General features: G+C 40.8%; 1 protein-coding gene across 6 annotated transcripts in view; it reads left to right on the top strand.

Moving 5' to 3' along the window:
* fggy (FGGY carbohydrate kinase domain containing) overlaps positions 1–20,969 on the top strand; it is a 490,678-nt gene that overhangs the window by 396,153 nt on the left and 73,556 nt on the right. For all 6 annotated transcript variants that reach the window (XM_048538754.2, XM_048538757.2, XM_048538755.2 and 3 more), the window contains 3 exons: positions 5,635–5,696; positions 13,161–13,308; positions 16,526–16,600. In XM_048538754.2, the coding sequence (XP_048394711.1) occupies positions 5,635–5,696; positions 13,161–13,308; positions 16,526–16,600 (285 nt within the window). The remainder of the gene's footprint in view (positions 1–5,634; positions 5,697–13,160; positions 13,309–16,525; positions 16,601–20,969) is intronic.

The raw sequence follows: 20,969 nt of genomic DNA on the forward strand, positions 1-20,969 counted from the left end.
ACCAGGTACCACAGTCATATCACCTTCCTCAGCACCTGCCTACGGAACCGGATCATCCCCATTGGACTACAGTCTACATTCAAGCCTTCCCAATTTGGCCCCAACCGTGACCACCTCTACACCCAGGCCCAGTCGTGAACCATTTCAACGCCCCCTCCCATTCTTTAGATGACATGTCCATCATGGGCCTCCTGCAGTGCCACAATGATGCCACCCGAAGGTTGCAGGAACAGCAACTCATATTCCACTTGGGAACCCTGCAGCCCAATGGTATCAATGTGGACTTCACCAGCTTCAAAATCTCCCCTTCCCCCACCGCATCCTAAAACCAGCCCAGTTCATCCCCTTCCCCCACTGCGTCCCAAAACCAGTCCAGCCTGGCTCCGCCTCCCTAACCTGTTCTTCCTCTCACCCATCCCTTCCTCCCACCCCAAGCCACACCTCCATTTCCTACCTACTAACCTCATCCCACCTCCTTGACCTGTCTGTCTTCCCTGGACTGACCTATCCCCTCCCTACCTCCCCACCTATACTCTCCTCTCCACCAATCTTCTTTTCTCTTCATCTTCGGTCCACCTCCCCCCCCCCCCCCCGCCCCGTCCCTATTTATTCCAGAACCCTCACCCCATCCCCCTCTCTGATGAAGGGTCTAGGCCCGAAACGTCAGCTTTTGTGCTCCTGAGATGCTGCTATTCCTGCTGTGTTCATCCAGCCTCACACTTTGTTATCTTGCATTTTAATTAGTTTGACATATTGCTACATTAGCTGCTAAACCAGTGATGGCCATGTTTTTGGTTGCCTGGGCTTGTTCTCTTGCACTTTTCCCACTTGCCTCTGTACTATTCTCTTCCCTTAAGATGCTTATAAAAACTATATGTGGTTTACTGTCAAATTTAATTTAATAATGCTTTCTTGGGTTGTATCACCACACTAAAAAAAGACAAATGTGGCAAGCATTTTGACTGAATAAGGCTACACCATCATCAAGTGAGATAAATAGCCAAACTGCTTAGAAAGCATTGGATAAAGAAGAAATGTTGATCAAGATAGCTCCCTAACTTCCAAATAATATCAAGTGATCTTTAAAGTCCATCTCAATTGATAGGTAGCACTGTAACTTAACTTTGTATCCAAAGAAGGTATTTTTGACAGTCCAGCATTCTGTATTGGTCTTCAGCTCACAACCTTCTGATTTAGGGATGGGAGTAATATCCTGGTGTCATATTCACATTTTATGTTAATCCATGAAGCAATAACTGTCAGGAAATTAAAAGAACTCCCAGCCCTTCTTCCATCTAATTCAGCAAGAAAGACCATGGACAGAATCGCCACAGGTCCTATATGACATGGATGTGTTGAGACTTTTCTGAAAATTTGGAGCCATCCAGCAAGGCTCTTTTCGATGTCAAGACTAAAAGTGGCATTTTCCAAGCAAGCCCTGCACATCTGGAGAAGACTCTTGCCACTGGAAGGCAAGAACCCTATTAACATTATTTCACCCATTATGACTTAATCTTGCCTCAATAGTAAGCAGTCCCTGACTCATCCATCTGCCAGATAAAAACTTGTTGCCAAAAATTATCGCTATGAAAGCCTGAACAGGTACCTAGCATCTCCAGCTTGTTGCTTGGTTCTCTGCCATTCTAGGTGGTCATGGCCAATTATCTAAGTACCCTGTTCTCATTTTCTCCCCATACCCTTTCATTAATTTAGTCATAAGAACTATATCTAACTCCTTCTTGAAAATATTCAAATTTTGGCCTCAACCACTTTATGGTGTAAAGCATTCCACAGGCATTGAGCAAGAGAAACATCGCCTTCTGCATAATAGACCATTAGACTGGATTTAATTGATACAACACAGAGAATGCTGGAGAAACCCAGCAATTCTAGCAGTATCTGTGGAGAGAGAAACAGAGTAAACATTTTGAGTCTGGTATGACTTTTCATCAGATTTAATTGATACCCGTTTCAAGTGGCTGAGAGTTGGGTGCAGTGATCACTTATTGACTGTACAATTGTTGGAGCCCAACAAGAAAGCAGTTTGTTTCTGTTAAGACACAAAAGCAGCTTCTGTTTATTTGATTTCTGTTCACTTTTAATGTTAGTGACTTAAGATGAATATTCTGAACTACCTTAAGGCTTCCCGTTATGTGACGGTCCTACATTGAACAATGAGGAGATGCTGGGAGACAGTGGGCATTGGGGAAAGAGTAGCATTTACTTCCAAATTGGGATTTGGCTAAGGACAGTAAGTTGTGTGGGCTAGTGCTAAAACAGCAATTGGCATAAGAAAGTGCAAGGAAGTGTCGGTTGTGCTACCTATGTGCTGTGAGAGGCAAAGTCTTGTTACTGCTTTGTCAATATGTTAACCTTGAAAGGCATCTCTGGATTGCCAATGAAACTAAGAGGAAAATGGTTTTGGGAAGGGCATAAGGTTGGCCACTACTATGGTAGGAGTCTTAGCAAATTCTTGAGGACTGGGGACTGGCTTGGGGTAAGCAGATTGACAGTTGTGAGGGGAGCAGCAGTATCTGCAAGGGGGTGGGTATATGGAAAAGCATGGATTGGATGAAGGTTCATCTATGCTCAGAAGCAACTGGCTTCAAGGGAGGCAGTAGTGAACGACTATATTTGCCATAGTCAGCTCTTATGCCAATGCTGGGTGGAAAGGTTGGGCAGGTACATCCTTATTTAGATGAATTGGGTGGGTACCTGGGCAAGTGTGAACCATAGAGGTTTACAGGAAGAGCTACCAGGATTGGAATTTAGTTGTTTGGTGGCTCACTGACACGTTGAAGTGGAGGCTACAGGCCAATGGCTAGGGAGCGCCTCCTGTTGTCTTTCATATGTTGGAAAGCAAAAGTCCACAATCAGAAAGAAAATGGCTGTGCCAGTACTTGGAACGGGCGAGGTACGTAACTTGACCTGTGAAGGACAGATTTGTAGGACCCACAGATGTTAGAACTTTTGCACACAAACCCATGGACTATACAGGGCACAGAGGTTTGGGGTTCCTGACCCTGGCTACCCTAATGCATTTCCTCCTTGTTTGCTATGTACCTGTCTGTCCCAGGTATCACTGACTAAAATATTCACACCAACATTTCTGGACACAGAGGCCATAAATTAATTGGATAGTTGTAGGAGAAAGGCCTCAGCAGACCTCATTGCCCCATACATGCCTTATACACTTGCTCCCAGATAATGCAGCAGGTTCTCAGCACTGATATTCACTTCCAGAGGATCATCAGTGGCAATGAAGTGATACCTCACTCTATAACATTGTAAGGATCATTTTGATAGAAGTAAATTGACTTTGTGAATTTCCAAGGGTCTGAGGAGGGCAGCTGAATGAAGGAGCAAGGCCCAAGCACTTCAGGAGTGTCCTGATTGGAGATTTCTGCATGTTGTTCCTCTTCAGCTGGGTGCACCCTGGCCATTGTGCTGTTGTTCCATGAGGAAAGGACACCTGCGTGCATGCCAGGTTCCCTAGCATCCTTTTTGCCATGCCTCAGTCTTGAAGACCAGTGGCCGAGTTGATAGAACGCAGGTGTGTGTGCCCCTCCAGCAGTCCCTAAGTGTGCTGGACCTGGCTCTCCACAGCAGCCACCAACCTATCCATGGATGCAGCCAGACATTCATATGCATGGCTGCACCCTTATCTGACATTCCCCAAAATGGGTCACTTTCTGAGCTGGTGAGGGATGCTAAGGACAGCCTTACTGATGTTTCCTCTGAGCCCTTAGTACTGTCATCCTTAGAAGTTGAGTAAATAGCTTCTGAGAGAGCTGGGCATTACACTGAGGATGTGGCAGTACCTGCAACACAGAAGAGAGGGAAGTGCACAGCCAATTCTTGGAATATAGTGCACAAGGAATGAAACTCAGAGCAAGTTTAATAAGAATGTTGCTGTTGAACAAATAATGGTATCTACTCGGTTGATGGAACGTTGATGTTTCGAGATCATTGCAGAAGTGGTCTCGGGCTTCTCCTATGAGAGGCAGAATTCTCTCCCTGTACAGGAGTGAGGAACCTAATGTCCAGCACCCTACACACATAAGGGCTCTCTCTGCATGTTATGAGTATTATTTCCCTAAAATAAGAGAAAGAAAGGGATTGATTGAAATGAAAGTGGGCGGCATGGATGTTAGTCCTGATGCAAGTAGGCAAAGGAGGGAGAGGGCAGAGGGGTGATTGACTGTGGGTGAGGGAACATGTTATATCTGGCAAAGCATGAGACTTGGTGGGAGGTGAGTACAGTACCCAGAATAGAATGAGTGTGAGAAAATAGAGACAAAGTGAGGATTTGTCCTGGCACAGTGAAGAAGGTCATTCAGTTCCTTTGGCCCACATCCACCCTGGGTGGTGATTCAGTCTGCCAGGGTATGATGTTGTGGCAGAGATAATAGGAACTGCAGATGCTGGAGAATCCGAGATAACAAGGTATAGAGCTGGATGAACACAGCAGACCAAGCAGCACCTTAGGAGTAGGAAAGCTGCTGGAGAACCCAAGATAACAAGGTGTAGAGCTGGATGAACACAGCAAGCTCCAGCATCTGAGCTTTCCTGCTCCTAAGGTGCTGCTTGGCTTGCTATGTTCATCCGGCTCAACTCCTTATTATCACGGATTCTCCAGCATCGGTAGTTCCTATCATCCCTGCCACAACATCATACCCTGGCAGATTGACCTGAGTCACTACCCAGAGTGGATGTGGTAGACGTTCTGGCCCCTTGTGGTCGTCATCACTACCTTGACCAGGGCCTCAGGTCCCTGTCAGAAAATTGCCCCATTCCATCTTCCCCATCTCCAGTTTCTTCACGTTCTGTCCGTGAATGAACAGGGCAGCTTCGAATACCAGTACCTGTCAGATGCACAATGGCCTTTCACAGATATCACAGCTGGAAGAGGTATCAGATTTCTGGCAGATATCTGCTGTGTGACAAATTGTTCTGGGAATGCTTCATGGTAAGATAAGGCTGGAATTGGACACTAAAGGGATGAGACAGGTAGTTAATGTGGTGAGTTTGGTAAGATTTGGCAAGAAAATCAGCTTGACACTGTGGTGGAAATTCTTCCAAATAATATCATGCAACTCAGGCTGAGCCAAAATTAATGTAAAATTCAGCCTAAAATTATTTACCATTTCTGAAACAATGTAAATCATTATTGTCTCAACTCAAACAAGTGAACACATAGATTGGCTATTTTAATAAATTCTACAGAATTCAAATCCCAATGTTCATTTTGTATCTTGCACACTTCATTATTACCCTGATTTGAAAAGAAAATGGCATTTTCAGTTCCATACCCTATTCAGTAATTCATTTATTTTAAAGAAATTGTTGGAAGTTTCTAAGTTTATCCATTTATCTTCCAGAAAGATTTGGATTTGTTCGATATATATTTAAATTTGAACCCATTTCTTATAAGCAAATTTTAGATATTGTTACGAATAACACAGAATTCTCCATCCATTGCCAAGTCTGTATTTCTGGTACCATCCAACAATTTTACACTGAAACAAAAATGAATGTAAGATTGACATTTTAGAAGTGTGTACACATATTTTAACTTTACAAACCTCTCGTGCTGAAGACTAAGCCTCGATATAATGTGTTTCTTTGTTTTAGATAGATCATGTGATTAAAGGCCATGCTGCATATGCAGAGCTGGAGTCCAAAGCCAAAGCTAGGTATGTCTGTTTCTATTAGCTTAGAGGTGACTTAATCAGTGTCAGTTTCATTCGTAAAGGTTGCAAATATAACTGTTCTTTGAAGTAGAATTTTTTTATGGTGCTTACTGTACACAGGCATGTTTCTCTGAAGCAAATTCTTTTCTTAGTAATTAGATATTTTCACCAGCATATCAAGGTATGATTTTGAAGTTGAGACACTACCTGTCTGTTTTCGAAGTTGCACTATATGAAAGAGCTATCCACAACGATGGTTATCATGTATTATAAAACCTAATTCAGGCCCATTCAAAGAAATAAATTTATCAGGAGCACATCACACAAAGTCCAGAAATTACTGTTGGCAGTATTAGTGTACAAATACTTAATGTGTTCATATTACATTCCTCTATGTCTAGGAAAATATTATCTGAACATTTTAAGTGTCTGTTCACTGATATTTGCAAGAATAATTTCCAGCCTTAAATGTAAGCATTTTAAAATGATAGAGATGCACATTAGAGGGTAAGTGTTTTGAACATGTTATAAATCAGGATATTAATTTTAATATTTTCCGATATGAACAACCACTGCGTAAGGTTTCTTGTCGGGAGAGCACTTTCCTACAATGGAACCTTAGTATCCAAATTAATAATGAATAGGCTGAGATCATGCTATTGCAAATTTAGTACATAAACATGTTTTGACCTACATCTGCAATTCTTCCAATACCCTCTACCACTTTAGCAATTTCCATTCTCCTGGCCCTAAATGTTTACTTCTCATCATGGACGTTCAATTATTCTACACTTATATTCCCCTTCAGGAAGGCCTCCACCGCTACCCTTTCCTGCTGGCTGAATTCATTTTTACAGAAAACATCTTCTTGGAGTCTTCTCAGTTCCTCAAAATAAATGTTTCCGTAGCAACACATTTTTATGTGTCCTGGCTGGGTCTTCTGGGAGATGCGTAGAGTGTTTTTGATCCAGTCCCTCTCAGTTCCTTTCCCTCAATTCTTTTTTGGCACATTGATGATTTTACTGGTGTCACTTACAGTTTTCAGCCCAAAAGTGAAATTTTTATCAATTGTGCTTCACATTTCTATCATTTTCTCACCTTCTATTGTCCATGTCCAACTCTGTCCTGACTTGTCTGTTTCATTATGAAGGTAGGTTTATCATAACATGTACTGTAAGCCACTCACTCTCACTATTACCTTGACTACAACTCTGTCCTCCTTTCTGTAAGAAACTGTATACCATTCTGCCTGTTTCTCCGTCTCTGATGCATCTATTCTTATGAAGTCACTTTTCAGACTACTTCTGACATGTTTTGCTTTTCTTCCTAAAGAAGGGTTCTTCTCCACAGCGATTGACAATCAATAACATGACTGTCTTGTTTCCCATTCTTCAGCCCTGACACTTTCCCTTCCCTCTCAGAAATATGTTTGCTGGGACTTTCCACTCCCCATCAAGACAAAAAGAATGGTGGGAGGGTGGGATTAATCAAGTGAGAGCAATCTATCAGATTCTCGCAGTTAAGAAAAACTTTGGTAATTCATTTCTTCTCCATCAGATGGCGGGTTGATTATTTTGTCAGCGGGTGGTGAGATTGAAGCATTTGCGTTGTATTACAGTTACTACTCTGTGGAATTAAATTCACCTTTCCAATTAACTTTCCCCCAAGCCCAGGAGCTGTTAACTGAACTGTGATGAACATTATCATAATTTTATTTTTTAAATATTATGATGTATGACTTCTGTCATTGATCTAGGTGCTGTGGTGGGTCGACTTATAAAACTTTTCACTGTATATTTTGTGTAAAAGTTCATGTGGTAGTAAGTTTATATTCTATTTCTATTCCAACTCCTATCTAATCAAACAATCTGATGAAACCGAAAAGTAAAAGACAGGTGTGTACCTGACTAGCACTTCTTCATCCATCATTAAATGATGTTTACCATCACTCACACTGTCGCTTTTCCAAGTACAGTCTTACCAGCACGTGCCTAGACTTGGTACCTCCCCGGACCATCTCTGACTCAACTGATACACGGCAAAGAGAAGGTCAAAGGTCAAACCCTCCCTGTACGTGGATAATGTCACCATTTCCTAATTAGATTTTGTGCCAGCATGCAGACTCATGAGCAACAGCGACCAGTTCAACATAGCCTTGTGAGCCAAGGTAAATCAAGACAAAAGCCATGTTCTTTGGGAACTAGGCTGACCGACCCTTTATCCCCTTTTCCATTAGGACAGATTACCTGAAGATGCTGGAAATATAATTTGGAGGGGACAGAGCAAGCGCAAAAACTTGGGAGCAACGTATCGCCTAGGTGATGCAGAAACTGGGCATTTGAGCGCACTACTAGCTCTCCATTTAGGGTAAAAACCTGGTCATCAGGTGTGAGGTACTCTTTCTGTTGTTGCATGTGGTGCAAATCTCGCCCATTCCCGGAACCTGTGCCTTGCAGTCACCTGAGTTATCTTCCACTTCATCTGGAGGTCTAAGATGGAGTGGCTTGGGAGTGATAAGCTCTGTACAATGCTCTGGATAAGGGGAAGAAGAATGTATCTAATACTGCGTTCATCCTGATAGTCACCTTTGTATGACGAGGAGATAGTTGGGACTGCAGATGCTGGAAGTCAGAGTTGATAAAATGTGGAGATGGAGGAGCACGGCAGGTCAGACAGCATCTGAGGAGCAGGAAACTCGATGTTCCCCACCTCCTTGATATACACAGCCTGTCCATTTTCTTTCTCACCTACCCGCTCCAGCATTCCCACTGAGCAGTCTCTACACCACCTTCCTGCAAACATCCCACCTACCTTAACCCAGCCCCACCCCACTCCCTGTATTTACTTCTGAGCTCTCTTCCCATTCCCCAGTCCTGATGAAGGGTCCAGACCTGAGACGTCGACGTTCCTGCTCCTCGGATGCTATCTGACCTGCTGTGCTCCTCCAACTCCATATTATATTGACAGTCACCTTTGTGTGTCACTGCATCAAGCTGTGTTTACACTCAGCATGCAAACTCCAAGTGTCACTATGTACTGAGAATTTGCTTGTCCTCAGTGTTGCGAAGAATCGGTCTGGTCTCATTGCCACAGAAAACTCTCAACTAGTTGGACCATTCCATTTCACCTGTCCTTCGTATGAAGAAACACACCTTCGATCACAAGTCCATCAGCCAGTGGTCAGCACATAGCATCCTTGAGGTCTTGCAGGAAAAAGAGTGGGTGGCTCCTGTTGGGTTGTTCTGTGAGCAGCCAAAGTCATCTGGAAGAGTATCTCATCACCAGAACTTTCCAACAAGCACCAAGACATCACTTGGCTGTTTGTGAGAAGGGCATTAGCAGTCACATGCTTCACATGTGCTTGAACTCTCTGCACCACTGCACTTGAAGCAGGAGAAGGAATAATCACAGAGATGAGGGACAGCTGCAAGTTAGAGTTGGGGATTTGAAAGATCATGGCCAGGAGCCTATGGCCCCCTATTGGTCTCAAGGAACATCGGCAGCAATCAGGGAGAAGTAAGGTTCAGCAGGGGTGTGAGCCCTTGATGTCTCATGGTTTTGGGATTGATCAAGGATTGCAATGATGGAAATGATTGCCAATTCACTGAGGAAGGGAGAAAGGAGAGTAACAGGGATGAGTAATAACAATGCAATAAGATTGAGACAGAATGGAGGGAGGTGATGATGGGCATCTGATTAGGAAGGGAGTTGCTATTTGAATGTCCCAAAGAATTAATTGAGTCTCACCTTCCTGAAAAATGTGACAAACTTACTGCACAATGCTTTGTTGAAGTAGAAATGGCTGCAGATGAAATGGGAAAGTTTTTGTATGGGTGCAGGGAATTGTTCCTTCCATGTTTGTCCAACTGAGGGGACCCCAATTAATGTGGAGTGCAGTGGTTGGACATTCAGATGCAACTGTATTCAATTTTTACGGTGCAGCATACCAACAACATAGCAGATGGTAGAATTTGTATTCGGTTTAGTTCAATCAATTCATTCAGTTTCATTCATAATTCTGGATTGTGACTATGGAATTTTACTCAATTGTTGTAAAATCCTGCCTGCTTCACTACTGTCTTTCAGTAAGGATATCTGTCACCCTTACCTGGTCTGGCTACATGTCCCTCCAGACTCTCATAATGTGGTTGACATTTAACTGGCTTCTGAAAGGGCCTAGCAAGCCACTTAGTTCAAAGACAATTAGGGATAGACAACAAGTGGCAGCTTTTCCAGGGATGGACACCCCACGAAAGAATAAAGAATAAAAAACTAATGAAGTAATGGATCCAAAGTACATTTTCTTCTGATAGCTAGATCTCCCAGGTATGCAGCAAGCAATACAGTAAAAGGGAGGTGAATAAAATCTAAAATCTGCCCATTTGGCACAGCACAGCCATCACAAGCATTGCTCATTCCAGAATCCCAGGAGGACGTCACTGCCTCAAAAGTGGAAGGGCGGTATGAATCAGGGTTTAAATGGTGGGAGGTTTTGCTCGTAGTGCTGTCATGCCAACTTCATACAAGAAGGGCTCTACTTTAAGATCCCTGAAGGCAACTTGACTACTGTGTATGTGAAGATGCACTAGCCATGCTTTCATTAGCCTAGACAATGACTCTTGCTACCGTGCATATGTCATGCTGCTGATAAGGACCTGTCCTTTAAAGCATTATAGCATGCAGCTTTTCATGGAGAGTTGGAGAGGATGTCAGGGGAGAAATATTGCTAAGTGATGGACTGTCCTCAGCATGACAGGGCAGGCTGGCAGCATGAAGATCTGAGAAACAACACTATTTCATTGCATTATTGTCTCCACAGGTCTCCTGTCTCCTCTTAGCAAAGGCAAGATAACATAATTCCACTCTGTCATACTTCTGGTTATCTCTACCTGATACATTTTACAATAGTTTTAAAATACTTGGCATATTGGCAGGACTATGTCCTAATTTTACACAGCTGTATTGTTCCTCACAATTACTGGGTGGAGCATTTTCAGTAAACTATGGCTTTAATGAACGTAAAAATGAATTAAAATGGCTGGCAATGAATTTCGTGAATGGATGATGTCGTCTATTCGTCATAATTCATCATGTATATCTCTATTGTTCAGTATATGTCCTTTCTGTAAGGGTATACGCTTGTAAAAGATGCAGCTCCTAAATTCAAGTCAGTGTTCTAAGTTGAAAATTTAACGTGATTGTGGATAAGCTGTCGAAATAGCATTTGTTTGTTGCCCAAAACACAAGTAGTGCCATTGAACTTTTCTTATCAGTTAGCTTTACAAGTGAGAATTAATAGACAAATGTATTTCCAAACATGGTTTGAATTTCATTGATATGCTGTACTTAATGTATATAAATGACAATTTGTTGCCTCCAACTTTTAATTTTCACTTACAAAGTGACACATGCATGAAGGGCATATCATGAAATTCCACACTTCCTCTGAATACCAGTATTTATTTCACATTTAAAGCTCCTGACATATCTTCATGCAATTGCCAAGAAATATCGACACTTAAATGGGTATCTATTAACAAGATCGACAAAGAAACTAGTGTAAACTTTGGTGTGCCCCTTGAGGAAATTCTGGGTCTTTGAATTAAATTAACAGGATGCCAAAAAGTGATAAGCTCCCTAGGTCAGTACTTGGCAAAAACAACAGGGCTTCAACAGTAATGTTAATATTGGTACAACTTAAAACATGAATTAAGTTTAGTTCTAATCTGGATCTGTAGGGTTTCTGACATAGCACTAGTTGAGTAAATTAAACCTTCTGAATGTTAAATCTCTTTCCAGACTTTGAAAATGCAGGTAATCATTTTCTTGTATGCAAACAGATTTGGTTTTTGTCTTACATTCATTTTGTTGCCTAGATTTTTAATGTGTGGATTTGAAAGATTCTCCACATATATGAATAATATTGCTTGAGATAAACATTTTCAAGGTGCAAGTTCACATGCTGGTTGACTTTCAATTTGCCCATCAAAACTACATTGTTGTCCTCTTCTGCCCCAATTTTCAAATGTACAAGTTAGGAGCAGGAGTCAGTCTTTCAGCATTTGAAGCCTGTTCCACCATTTAATAAGATAATAGCTCATCTTATATTGTCCTCCAGTCCACAGTCCTGACTACCTTTGATGACCTTTGACTTTCATTTTGATCAAGAATCCATCTACCTCTGCCTTAAGAGATCAATGACCTGCTATCTCCACTGTCTCAGTAGGAGGCCCAAAGGCTCTCATTACTCAGAGGGAAAATGGCCTTCTTTATCTTAAATGGGAAGCCACTTATTTTTAAACTATGTTCCCGTGTTCAAATCTCTCCCACAAAAGGAAACATCCTTTCAATATTCACTTTGTCAAGTCCCTTCAGGACATCTTTCAATAATATCACCTGTCATTCTTCTAATTTCCAATAAATGTAGGCTATCCAACTTTTCCTCAAAAAATATCCCTCCAGTCTCAGTATCAGTCAAGTGAGTCTTCTCTGACGTGGTGTGAATGCATTTACAGCCTTTCTTAAATAAGAAGACCAAAACTGTACACAACATTCCGGGTGTAGCTTCACCAATATACAAATTTAATTCAATTTCTGTAGCTTTATATTACTTTACCCTTGCAATAATTAAGAATATTCCATTTGCCTTCCTAATCACTTGCTGTACCTACGTGTTAACTTTATATAATTCACGTACAGCAAACCCATTTCCCTTGTCAGCACAGAGATCAATAATCTGTCTCCGATCAACCATATAAATTGTTGTTACAAAATATGAAATAAATTGAATAAGATCTATGCCCTGTTACTCCTTGGGTGTAAAATCCATATCCAATCAAACTAGTACATGCTGTAAACATTGGAGAATGGGGAGTTTTGTTTCAAAACTGGATATATATAAAAGAAATTAACTCTGACAATAAGAACCAAAAGAATTGTGGATACTGTAATTCAGGAACAAAAACAGAAGTTGCTGGAAAAGCTCAGCAGGTCTGGAAGCATCAGTGAAGAAAAAAATCAGAGTTAACATTTCGGGTCCGGTGACTGATTTTTTTCTTAACTCTGTTTTTGATGCTCTGACAATATTGAATAAAAAAGAATCCACTGACAGGAATTATCATTTGGTTAATGACTTCATAATTTCTGCTGGCAACCTTTCTTTTGAGCCAGTGTCATGTTTTGTGTCTTGGAATATATTTGAATGGTGAAATAAAGTAAATGTAAGGCTACATGTTTCACAAAGTAAAATTTACCCTTGTGCATATTTGCTTATGCTTCCCTTGCCTGTGCCCCAATTGCTTTGAAGAGAAAAAATAAAGAAAAAAAACTTCAATTTAAAACATTAGATCAGTCTTCAAATATTTCATTTTTTTTTCCCAAAATGACAACACCTAAATTTTATTCTTGGCTTATAACTGATGAATGTTTTAGTTACAAAATGGTTGATTTCAGAATGTTTTCTTTCAGTGGGAAAAATGTCTACATGTACTTAAACAGTCACCTGGAGTCTATTAAAAAGAGTTATGCTGTGGGCATGCTAACTGTTGATTTACATGTTTGGCCTGATTTCCATGGCAACAGATCTCCCTTAGCAGATCCTACCCTAAAGGGCATGGTAGGTACATTTCAAGTTTACAGAGAAACCTTTTATAGCTTTTGTTTGGAACAATGACAAAATGAAAAAAATGCATATCATTCATTTCAGACTGCCAATGTGATTGATTTTTGTTGAAATAATTTTTCTTTGTCAGTGTGTGCTGACATATTTTGCTTTAAGAGCCCCTTTCTCCCATTTACTTGGCTTACAGTTGCTGTCTGTTTCACTATTGAAAACATTTGTTTTCTGCTGGACCAAAAATTCTGACCTCATTTTTAAAATGTAATTTGAATTCTGAAGCAGCAAACTGCTTCTTTCAGTGGGACATTGCTTCCTTGATGCTATTAGAAATGTAAATTTTCAAAGAACATTGAAGGTAAGTGAATGTGATTAGATTTTTTCAACTGATTAGTTTCCCTTTTTTCTCCAATTTTCATGATGAACATTCCATCTTGTGCTTGATATGTTGAGAAAGGGGAGGCTGCCCATTCCTCCATTTTACATCATCGTGTCCCAAGGAGAAGTCGCAATATTACCAAAGGATAATGTCGCTGAATGTTGCACTGGGAACAGAGATGAGTACTCACCTGCAATGCAGGCTAAACATAGTAGTTTAAATCTACATGTTGAGGTATCATTTTACAGTAATGCAGGAAGCTTAGGCAACATATCAAGCAAAAGTAGTTCTATGAAGAAATAGAGAATAGCACTTGCCTGATTTGGAAAAAATGGGGTAAGTTGATATAAAAACAGAAGAAAACAAAAGGGCAACAGGTGATCACATGACAGAGGGCTTAGAAATGGACCAAGACTAACAGTGTCAAAAGAACTACATCAGATGACAGAAAGGGAAAGGATTGTGTGTTCAAGATTTATTTTAAAACTTGCAATTGCTCAGTTGTGAAACCATATCAGTGCCCTTATATAAGTTTTTTTTTAACTGTTGGTTCAATTTGAGTTAAGCTAAATGACAAACTTCAAAATGCAAACTTAAACATCAGCCAGCTCATTGTATTGAGATGCCCTTTGGAGCTGATAACTTTCAATTACACGTGCTAACCTTATCCTTCTGAGTGGTGGAAGTATGTAGGTCTGGGAGGTATTGCCAACAAAGCCTTGGCAACTTACTGAAATACATCTGCACATAGTACACATTGGTGCTACAGAATGCTAGTAGTGATTGGAATCAGTGATTAAACCAATCGGATGGATGCTGATGAAACAGACTGCTTTGAGCTTTTTAAGTATTGTTGCAACTGAACCATCTAGGTAAGCGGAGAGTATTCCAAGACATTTGCCTTTTTAAATATTTGTTTGTGGGATGTGGATATTGCTGACTAGACAGCATTTGTTGCCAGGAGGCCACTTGAGAATCAATGACATTGCTGTAGATCTAGAATCACACACAGGCCAAACCATGTAAGGATGGTTGCCATTAACAATCTTTTCTTAAATTCTAATTCTTTTGATTGAATTCAAACTTTAGGTTCTGGATTACTAATCCAGTGAGGTTACTACTGTGCCACCACCTCCCCTTGTAGGTGATGGAAGCGCTTTGGGCAATTAAGAGACGAATGACTCCCACAAAATACCCAAATCTCTAGTCATCACAGCAATTATATGGTTCTACAATTCTGTTTCTGGTCAGTGATGATGTCCAGGATGCTGAAACTGGGGAAATCCAGTGCTTTATTCTCCCCCCGAGGATTAAGCAATTCAAACGATGCCATTCACAAACATTAAGTGCTTGTTAATGTTTAACCGGAAAAATTACCCACTTGGGCAGAAGCAAAAAGTATGTGTTCATAGTGTGAATAAATTCAGACTATCCTGTTGCAAATTAGCTGCAACATTAATGTGCTAACTTTAAACTGTTGCACTGGGTTTAAGTCATTATTGTGGAAACTGGACCTATTCTCTCTCTGATTCCTGTCCCACAATTTACCCAAACCAGTGTCATCAGAGCAGAAATTTAAGGTAAAGGGACAGACAACAAATAAATAAATCAATCTGAATCGACTAACAATAATTTCCCACAGTCCAAAGATGTGCAAGCTAGGTGGATTGACCATGCTAAATTACCCATAGTGTCCAGGGATGTGTAAGTTAGATGGATTATCCATGGGGAATGCAGGATGATAGGGTAGGGAGATGAGGCTGGGTGGGATGCTATTCGGAAAGTCAGCGTGGACTTGTCGGGCCAAATGGCCTGTTTCCACACTGAACAAATTTTATTAATCTAAATATATAATAACTGTGTAAAAACGTTTAAAAGCGTTTTACAGAGAAGAGAATAAACAGATAAGTAAAGGGAATTAAAAGTGAGAAAACAAAGGATTTCTGCTTAGATTAAATGTAGAAATTTGAAATTCATGTTTAGTTAGATTCACATCAATTTTGATTCAGCAGCAGGCTATTTACAATTTGACATAGTGATTCTTGATTGTTGACAAAACGTTTTTCCTGTAGTTACAGCACAGGAATCAGCCACTGCTGCCTCATTAATATTGTACAGCAATGCTACTGAACATGCAAATAATGATTACCAAAGCAAGCAAAGCTTCGTGACTTAACTTTGGCTGGACAACTGCAAGGACAGTACAATTGAAGATACAAATTTGTTGGAGATAATATCAGCAAGAAACCCTGCAACAGATTGATTTTCTAGCCCCATTTTTAAAATAAATATTCCATTTGTGTTTTTTAGACAGGTTTATCAATCTGTCTTCCTACTTTTAAATTTTCTACATTTGTATAATCTTTAATTGCATTCTTTTTCAAAGGAAGAAATAACATACTTGATAAGATCTAATTAAAAAATTAAATCCCTGACAGATGTGCTTTTACTCTCTTATCTGAATGACTAACAACAAAAGAAATTGAGATTTACTTAATTATTTGGCTGGGATTTGTGCTCAGCCTTATAAAGCCTAGTGATGCAATTGCATAGTCCCTGAAACCACTTTTGAGGTTTTCATCATTTTTTTTTGTACGTGACATAAAGCAAAAATAATCTTGCATTGAAATGAATTACTTAGAAACCACCCTTTTCACTAAATGTTTCTACTGATAACTGGTCAAAGTTGATTATATATACATTTACACTAAGGATACAGATAGCCCTATCAAAACAATTTTAAAATTTTGACATCTCAGTTAAAAATGAAAAATTTCAAAAAAATTGTGTTTCAAATTGTGGCTTTGGTATCTAATACAATGCCTCTTTTTTTCATAGGTAACTGGATTGGGTCTGTCCAACACTCTTGATGACCTTGCTAAGCTTTACTTGGCTACAATTCAAGCTATAGCTGTAAGTTAGGTTTATCAATCATAATTAAAGTAGTATAAAGGATTCTAGGTTTCTACCTAATGGGTTTGCAGCTACTTAATGATGAATTGCCTTCAAGATCAGGCAACATTACTTTCACTATGCTGAAGAGAGATTTGGGTCACAAAACATCATCCAAAAATGTAGTGAACCCACCCAGGATTTTGCCTCAGAGCATTTTGCCTCAATCCTAAAGGGCTTTAATTACCTTAGAATTAAGGTTCTGATCTCCAACTTGGGAAAAGTTTTTTTTCTTGCAGACAAATACTTACCTCTACTTTATGTTCACTTTTACCAATTTTAGTATTGATGCTTCTATTGTCTCTTCTGTTAGCTTTACTTTTGCTGCTATACCTGTTTTTTGAAACATTATTGAATGCTTTTTGGAGGTTTATATACACCATGCCCCCTGCGTTAGCCTCAGCTGTTTAGCTGTCAAAAAACTAAGTCAATTTAGTTAAACATAATATGCCTTCAACAAATTTGTATTAACTTACACTAACTTATGTACCTTTTCCGAGATATCCCAGATTATTGTTTTGTAAAGCTTCACTGCCTCTGAGGTTAAACTGAGTGGTCTGTAGTTGGCAGGCTTATCCTTACATCCTTTTCTGAACAAGCGTATTACATTTGCAAGTCTCTAATCAGTTCAAAGGAGATTTGGAACATTACGGTTATTATCTCCAAAGTTCCTTTGTTTACCTACCTCCGAATCCTTAACCCTCAATTGCATTCCATCTGGTCTTCATGAGATATAAACTTTATCACAGGCTGTGTTTCCAATACTTCTTTATCTCAACCTCTTTATCAATTATTAGTCTATTTTAGTATCTGAATTCTTTTTTGCTTTACTCTGACTCAGCCATCTTCCTTGGGACAGATAGAAAACAAAAAAATTCCATCTGGTATTTCAGCTATGCCCCTGTTTCATGCATTTGTCCACTTTGATGCTCCATTATTATTCCATCCTTTCACTTAAGATGCCCTTAGAAGACTGTTTGTTTCCCATTATGTATGTAATCATTCTCTTCTCACGTTACCTTTTTGCCTTTTCTTTTCCGCTGTCCCTCTGGATTTTCTATAGTCACCTTGTGTTTTCATTTCTGCCGTCAGCTTGACATTTGTCATACTCACATGTTTTCTGCTTCTCCCCGCTTTGTATACCTTTCATCATCCAGGGATCTCAACTTTGATTTCCCTATATTTCTCCCTTTTAGGAATATGTCTCAACTGAACCACTTGCTGCTGAAAGACATTTCACTGTTCTCAAGGGTTTATCTATAAATCTTCCATTCCTGTCTCCAAAGCATCACTCCTAAGAATTAAGCTTCATTCAATCATAGTATTTTAATGACACTTCTTCTTTAGTCCCTTGAGATTGAAGATTTCATCCTTACACTCCAGGTTCTGGTCCTGAGATGACTAAACACTATAATACAGGATGCACACATCCAGATGGTACTTGAAGAGGCAGGTGGGTGGGATACTCAGATTTTCTTGTGCTCCTCCCATATTTTGTACTTGATCTTCACCTGGGCCTGTTAGATATGCTCAAAATGATTGGCATCTTTGGGGATTCTTCTGCTCTAGTTTGGATGGTCTTGGACAAAAGATTACCATGAGTTGATAAGGATGTTGTATTTTTTCCCTGTAAACCTTTAAGGATGTCCTCAAAGCAGTTTCTCTGCATTCTTGAGAGACAATGGGAACTGCAGATACTGGAAAATCCGAGATAACAAAGTGTGGAGCTGGATGAACACAGCAGGCCAAGCAGCATCTTAGGAGCACAAAAACTGATGTTTCGGGCCTAGACCCTTTCCCAGGCCCGAAACGTCAGCTTTTGTGCTCCTGAGATGCTGCTTGGCCTGCTGTGTTCATCCAGCTCCACACGTTGTTATCTCTGCATTCTTGATATCAGCCTGCTGTTAAGGAGCCCGGAATAGGGAGCTTGCTTTCTTGTGTCAGACATGCAGGAAATGTGTCTCAGCCAGTGCAGTTAATCAACAGTAACCAATGTCTTGATGCTGGGAATGGTGACCTGAAAGAAGACACTGATATTGGAGCACCTATAGTTCCATTGAATTTGCTGGATTTTGCAGAGGATTACTGATTAAATTTCTCTAGGCATTTGAGATGTTTGCTCTACATTCTCCATATCTATGATATATACAGGAGGACATGTAACACCACTATTCTGCAGACCATGGCCTTGAGGTCAGGTTTCAGGTCTTTGCTACCACATGCTGTCAGATGGCCAAACATTGTGCTGGCAGTCTGGGTGATTTTGATGGTCATTGTCAATGTCTGTCCTCACTGAAAGGATGCACCAAATTATGGAAATGGATCTGCATTTTACACTTGCTTACCATGGATGTTGATAATCAAGGCATAGTGTTCCGTGGTGGAAGCAGGCTTGTGAAGGAACTTTTGCTTCCTGATGTTTTAGTTCAAGATGAATTCTGTCTGTGAAGACATCAACAATGTATTTCACAAAGATACTGTCTGGTATCACCGTCTGATATCGATAAAAGTGAGATTTTTGGTCTCTTAAGCAATCAAGGGATATGGTGAGCTGGCAAGAAAGTGTAGTTGAAGAAGATGATCAGCGACGAATGTCGCTTCACTCTGATGCTGTACTATCAGGTCCCAGTCTCTCCTACTAGTGGAAACATCTCCATATCCACGCTATCCAGGCCTCTCAGTATTCTGAGATAACAAAGTGTGAAGCTGGATGAACACAGCAGGCCAAGCAGCATCTCAGGAGCACAAAAGCCGACGTTTCTGGCCCAGACTCTTCATCAGAAAAAGGGGATGTGGAGAGAGTTCTGAAATAAATGGAGGCGGGGGGGAGGCAGACTAAAGATGGATAGAGGAGAAGATAGGTGGAGAGGAGAATATAGGTGGGGGGGAGGGGATCAGTCAGTCCGGGGAGGACGGACAGGTCAAGGGGGCAGGATAAGGTTAGTAGGTGGGAAATGGAGGTGCGGCTTGAGGTGGGAGGAGGGGATAGGTGAGAGGAAGAACAGGTTCGGGAGGCGGGGACAAGCTGGGCTGGTTTTGGGATGCAGTGGGGGGAGGGAACGAGCTGGGCTGGTTTTGGGATGCGGTGGGGGAAGGGGAGATTTTGAAGCTTGTGAAGTTCACGTTGACCATTGGGCTGCAGGGTTCCCAAGGGGAATATGAGTAGTTATTTCCTGCAACCTTCGGGTGGCATCATTGTGGCACCGCATGAGGCCCATGATGGACGTGTCGTCTAAGGAATGGGAGGGGGAGTGGAAATGGTTCCTATCAGTATTCTCTATGTTTTAACAGAATCCCCCTCACCCTTCTAAACTCAATCGAGTATAGACCTAGAATTCTGCACCTCACCTTGTATGACAAGCCCTTACCCCTGGGGTTATTCTTGTAGTTGTCTCCTCTGCACCCCCTCCAACACCGAAACTTGTGGGCCCAAAACTGAACACAATGTTCCAAATGCGGTCTGACCAAAGCCTGAAACAACCTTAGCAGTATGCCTCTGCATTTGTATTTAGTTCGTTTGAAATAAATGCTGACATTGCAGTTGACTTCCTAACTGCCAAATGAACCAAGACAATCCTGAATCAGGACTCCTAAGTCTATTTGTGCTTCAGATTTCCAAACCCTTTTCCCACTTCGAAAATAGCCTACAATTTTGTTCTTCCCGCCAAGGCGCACAACTTCACACTTCCCCACATTGAACTGCATCTGCCAATTTTTTTGCCAACTCTCCTAGCCTATCCAAGTCCTTCTGCAGCCTGCCCTCCTCATAAACACTACCTGTTCCTCCACCTCAACTTTGTGTCATCTGCAAGCTTAGTAACAACGTCCTCAGTTCCTTCATCAGGATTATTCATGTATAGCATGAATAGTTGTGTCCCAACACTGACACCTGCAGAACTCCACTAGTCACTGGATACAATCCTGAAAAAAGATACTTTATGCCTGTATTTATAAATCCAAGGAATCTGTAAGTCTTCTAAGAATTGCTTCAAATTGCCGGCCACCTTCAGAATCCTGAGCTCCCTCTGTTCTTGTACACTCCTCAAAGTTATAAAGTTGAGTCTGTATTGTCTCTCCATGTTTCTTCTGGCTTATTTTGTACTGGCTTGAGCCACATATCTGTCAATGCTCTCTATCATATCACCCTGGACCAAATGCTGCTTCCAGTTTCCCATTTTTAGTCACAATACTCTGTGCATACAACCTAACCATACCTTATCTCTTTCTTGCCCATTGGGAGGTGACCATTTTTTTGTTCACTGTCGACAGTCAAGTCTCCTATCACTTGTTTTTCTCCATTCTCCATCTTTTCTCTTTTGCGCCCTCTGGC

This window comes from Stegostoma tigrinum, chromosome 8, assembly GCF_030684315.1.
Source record: "Stegostoma tigrinum isolate sSteTig4 chromosome 8, sSteTig4.hap1, whole genome shotgun sequence".
Lineage (NCBI taxonomy): Eukaryota > Metazoa > Chordata > Chondrichthyes > Orectolobiformes > Stegostomatidae > Stegostoma > Stegostoma tigrinum.